The 4990-nt window shown below is 41.2% G+C and overlaps 1 protein-coding gene across 3 annotated transcripts; it reads left to right on the top strand.

Annotated features, from left to right (window-relative positions):
- Positions 1-306: 306 nt before the first annotated feature.
- Positions 307-1687, top strand: LOC112579517 (RNA polymerase II subunit A C-terminal domain phosphatase SSU72-like). Of its 3 annotated transcripts, none has more exons than XM_044929426.2 (2): positions 307-1042; positions 1150-1687. In XM_044929426.2, the coding sequence occupies exon 1, from the start codon at positions 428-430 to the stop codon at positions 1010-1012; it is 585 nt and encodes a 194-aa protein (XP_044785361.2). In that variant the 5' UTR covers positions 307-427; the 3' UTR covers positions 1013-1042; positions 1150-1687. The 3 variants fall into 3 exon arrangements, with proteins under 3 accessions (XP_044785361.2, XP_044785360.2, XP_044785359.2); XM_044929425.2 differs by having other exon boundaries at positions 307-1046; XM_044929424.2 differs by having other exon boundaries at positions 307-1046; positions 1124-1687.
- The last annotated feature ends 3303 nt before the right edge of the window (positions 1688-4990 follow it).

The following is a 4990-nucleotide window of genomic DNA, read 5'->3' as shown; positions in this document are numbered from 1 at the left end:
TATAAAACACTCCCACATGGGAGGAGGCCAGGGTGGAGAGCAGATATTCAGGTGATTGAATTGCCAATCTTAGCCTCATACACACAGGCACGTACAGGGTTAACTGTACCTGGCAAAGGACTCTGGGGTGGCAAGGGAGCCAGATGGACACCTCCTGGCAGTTGAATTGGGTGATTGGATCACCGGGCTGTTCTGGTCACCCCATTGGGTCCACTATCTCAATCCAATCACTCAAGAGTTAAGCCAATCACCAATCAAGAGGTCTCTGCCCACCTTGGGCCCATGCCTCCATATAAAAGCCTTCTCTCTTCTCTGATTCAAATGCTCATTTCAAAAGTGGACCCAGCCGGTCATCTCCCTGGCCTTCAGAGTCCCCCTCAGACCCTGGAGTCCTCCTGTCCAGCTGGAGTCCCAAGAGGCTGCAGCCATGCCCTCCTCCCCACTCAGGGTGGCCGTGGTCTGCGTGAGCAATGTCAACAGGAGCATGGAAGCCCACCACATCCTCAGCAAGAACGGGTTCCATGTCAGGTCTTTTGGAGCTGGATCCCACGTGAGGCTCCCAGGAGGGGCACACAAGCCACCCGTGCTCTACAACTTCTCCACATCCTATAAGAAGATGCACAGTGACCTCTCCTCTAAAGACCAAAAGCGCTACAAAAGGAATGGAGTCTTACACATCCTGAAAAGAAATGAGAGAATCAAGCCTGGCCCAGAAAGGTTTCAAGAGTGCCCAGATGCCTTTGACTTCATCTTCACCTGTGGGCAGAGGGCCTATAACTGGGTGGTGGCCGACCTGTGCACCAGGGATCAGGAGACCTGGCAGCCTGTGCCGGTCATCAACGTGGACATAGACGACACCCTGGAGGCAGCCAGCCTTGGAGCCTCGATCATCTGTGAGCTCTGCCAGGGTCTCCAGCAGGCAGATGACATGCAAAGTCATCTGGCCGAGCTGCTCCAGGCAGCGAAGGAGAAAACAGGAAGGAGCTTTCTGCACACGGTCTGCTTCTACTGAGGAAGCATCTTGGCTGGTTTCAGCTCCTTTGTCGGTAAGAACCCGTGCCTGGACTCTTGAGCTGCTGGGTATTTTCTGGGAGAGGCTTCTTCAAAGCCGTTTCTGCTAAAGGCCGTCTCTGTATGATCTGTTGTCAGGTACACCCCACCCAGTGAGGAGGTGGAGGAGGAGAGCATCGCATGGCATGGGGAACATGGAACACTGGTAGATATGCCAACCCTTCCAATGTGGAGAATGATGGTGTGGAACTGGACCTGGAAGGAAGAACTCAGTGCTCACAGGGTTCTACAAGGAGGTTAATCTCGAAGACTCTCTTTTCTGGATGGACAATCAAGGCTGATCACAGAGCCTGGGACAAGCAATGCATTGAAGGATATTCTGAGAAAAAGGAACAATGTCTATTTTATTTATCTATATGGATACTAATTTCCTTTTGTCCTTTTGGTGTGGTGTATCGATATGATGGGTTGTTTTTTCTTAAGTGGGATGGGAATACATTGAGTGGAAATTATATTGAATTGGAAATATTTTTGCATTTAGAATGTATGTCTTTGATGAATGCCTGCTTTATTAGAAACTCAGGGTAGATCATGTGTAGCTTTTTTTGGGGAAAATCCAAGCATGATTTGTTTAATCCAATAGCGTAATTATGAAATAAAATTATAAATTGGTGTATTCCATGGTTGCATTTATTACTAAAATCCAAGCCCTATTTGTTGAACTATGTAGCTTATTTAAATAAAACAAAATGAAATAAATCAAAATAATACTCTTTAATTTAAGAAAAGGTATCCTCTATGACCCACTTCCCAGAATATTGGAAATAAAAGCAAATATAAACAAATGGGACCTAATTAAACTTAAAAGCTTCTGCACAAGAAAGGAAACTCTAAGCAAGGTGAAAAGACAGCCTTCAGAAGGGGAGAAAATAATAGCAAATGAAGCAACTAATAAACAACTAATCTCAAAAATATACAAGCAACTCCTGCAGCTCAATTCCAGAAAAATAAACGACCCTATCAAAAAATGGGCCAAGGAACTAAATAGACATTTCTCCAAAGAAGACATACAGATGGCTAACAAACACATGAAAAGATGCTCAACATCACTCATTATCAGAGAAATGCAAATCAAAACCACAATGAGGTACCATTTCACCCAGTCAGAATGGCTGCTATCCAAAAGTCTACAAGCAAGAAATGCTGGAGAGGGTGTGGAGAAAAGGGAACCCTCTTACACTGTTGGTGGGAATGCAAAGTAGTATAGCCACTATGGAGAACAGTGTGGAGATTCCTTAAAAAACTGGAAATAGAACTACCTTATGATCCAGCAATCCCACTGCTGGGCATACACACAGAGGAAACCAGAAGGGAAAGAGACACGTGTACCCCAATGTTCATCGCAGCACTGTTTATAATAGCCAGGTTATAGAAGCAACCTAGATGTCCATCAGCAGATGAATGGATAAGAAAGCTGTGGTACATATACACAATGGAGTGTTACTCAGCCATTAAAAAGAATACATTTGAATCAGTTCTAATGAGGTGGATGAAACTGGAGCCTATTATACAGAGTGAAGCAAGCCAGAAAGAAAAACACCAATACAGTATACTAATGCATATATATGGAATTTAGAAAGATGGTAATGATAACCCTGTATGCGAGACAGCAAAAGAGACACAGATGTATAGAACAGTTTTTTGGACTCTGTGGGAGAGGCAGAGGGTGGGATGATTTGGGAGAATGGCATTGAAACATGTATAATATCATATATGAAATGAATCACCAGTCCAGGTTCGATGCATGATACTGGATGCTTGGGGCTGGTGCACTGGGACGACCCAGAGGGATGGTACGGGGAGGGAGATGGAAGGGGGGGTTCCGGATGGGGAACATGTGTATACCTGTGGTGGATTCATGTTGATGTATGGCAAAACCAATACAATATTGTAAAGTAATTAGCCTCCAATTAAAATAAATAAATTTATATTTAAAAAAATAAAAGTAATTATGCTCCAATAAAAAGCATCAATTCTTTGGCGCTCAGCATTCTTTATAGTCCAACTCTCACATCCATACGTAACTACTGGGAAAACCATAGCCTTGGCTAGACGGACCTTTGTTGGCAAAGTAATGTCTCTGCTTTTTAAAATTCTGTCTAGGTTGGTCATAACTATTCTTCCAAGGGGTGTACATTTTTTCATTTCATGGCTGCAGTCACCATCTGCAGTGATTTGGGAGCCCAAAAAAAGAAAATAAAGTCTGCCACTGTTTCCACTGAAGTAAATAAATAAAAGGATCAAACACTATGATCAAGTAGAACTTATCCCAGGGATAAACATAGGCAGAAGACTCTGTGACATAAATCGCAGCAATATCTTTTTGAATCCATCTCCTAGAGTAATGAAAATGAAAGCAAAAATAAATAAATGGGACCTAACTAAGCTCAAAACCTTCTTCACAACAAAGAAAACCATAAATAAAACAAAAAGACAACCCACACAATGGGAGAAAATATTTGCAAATGAAGTCACCCACAAGGGATTAACTTCTAAAACATAAAAACAGCTCATACAGCTCGATATGAAAAAAAAATCAAAAAATGGGCAAAAGGTCTAAATAAACATTTCTACAAAGAAGACATACAGATGATCCCAAAGCACATGAAAAGATGCTCAATATTGCTGATTATTAGAGAAATGCAAATCAAAACTACAATGAGGTATCACCTTACATCAGTCAGAATGACCATCCTCAAAAAGTCTACAAACAGTAAATGCTGGAAAGAGTGTGGAGGAAAGGGAACCCTCCTACACTGTTGGCAGGAATGTGAATTAGTACAGCCACTACGGAGAACAGTATGGAGATTCCTAAAGAAACTAAGAATAGAGCTACCACATGACCCAGCCATCCCACTCCTGTGCATATATCCAGAGAAAACCGTAATCTGAAAGGATACATGCACCCCAGTGTTTACTGCAGTACTGTTTACAGTAGTCAAGACATGGAAGCAACCTAAATGTCCATCAACAGAGGACTGGATAAAGAAGACGGGACACATATACCATGGAATATTACTCAGACATAAAAAGGTGAAATAATGCCATTTGCAACATGAATGGACCTAGAGATTATGATACTAAGTGAAGTAAGTCAAAGACAAATATCACATAATACTGCTTATATATGGAATCTAAAAAAGGAATACAAATAAATTTGTTTGAAAAACTGACATAGATTCACAGACATAGAAAACAAACATGATTACAAAGTGGGGGGAAGGAATGAATGAGAAGTTTGGGGTTAAAATATACACAGTGCTATATATAAAACAGATAATCAATAAGGACTTACTATATAGCACAGGAAAATATACTCAATATCTTGTAATCACCTATAAAGGAAGAGAATGTTAAAAAATAAATAAATAAATAAGGATGTATATGTTGGTGGTGTTTAGTTGCTAAGTCATGTCTGACTCCTTTGCGGGCCGCTTGGACTGTAGCCCAACAGGCTCCTCTGTCCATGGGATTTTCCAGGCAAGAATACTGGAGTGGGTTGCCATTTCCTTCTCCAGGGGATCTTGCCGACCCAGGGATTGAACCTGTATCTCTTGCATCGGCAGGCAGATTCTTTACCACTGAGCCACCAGTGAAGCTCAGTATAACTGAGCAAGTTCCTTTCTCTATAGTTTATTTTCTCTAATATGTAATTTTCATAAATGTAGTTTCCTACTATAAGCATCCATATAATCTTTGAATCCTAGTATGAAGGGTTACATTTCACAACGAATGCATTTTTTAATTTAATAAAAATTTATTGCAAGAAAACTTCTTGCAAAAGGATTAATCTGGGAATCAATTTTATGATGACAAAGGAGAGAATATGCATGTATCTAATATAAATAGGAACTTTGTCCTACTCCCACCCCAATAATGTTATAGTTGTTTTTGTGCCTGCAGGCTCAGTAGCACAGTT

This window comes from Bubalus bubalis, chromosome 16 (assembly GCF_019923935.1).
Source record: "Bubalus bubalis isolate 160015118507 breed Murrah chromosome 16, NDDB_SH_1, whole genome shotgun sequence".
Taxonomy (NCBI): domain Eukaryota; kingdom Metazoa; phylum Chordata; class Mammalia; order Artiodactyla; family Bovidae; genus Bubalus; species Bubalus bubalis.
This window is presented reverse-complemented; position numbering and strand designations above follow the sequence as displayed.

What these genes read in the sequence shown, in the direction of transcription:
- LOC112579517 (XM_044929426.2), top strand. Translation starts at nt 428, where the DNA reads ATGCCCTCCTCCCCACTCAGGGTGGCCGTGGTCTGCGTGAGCAATGTC.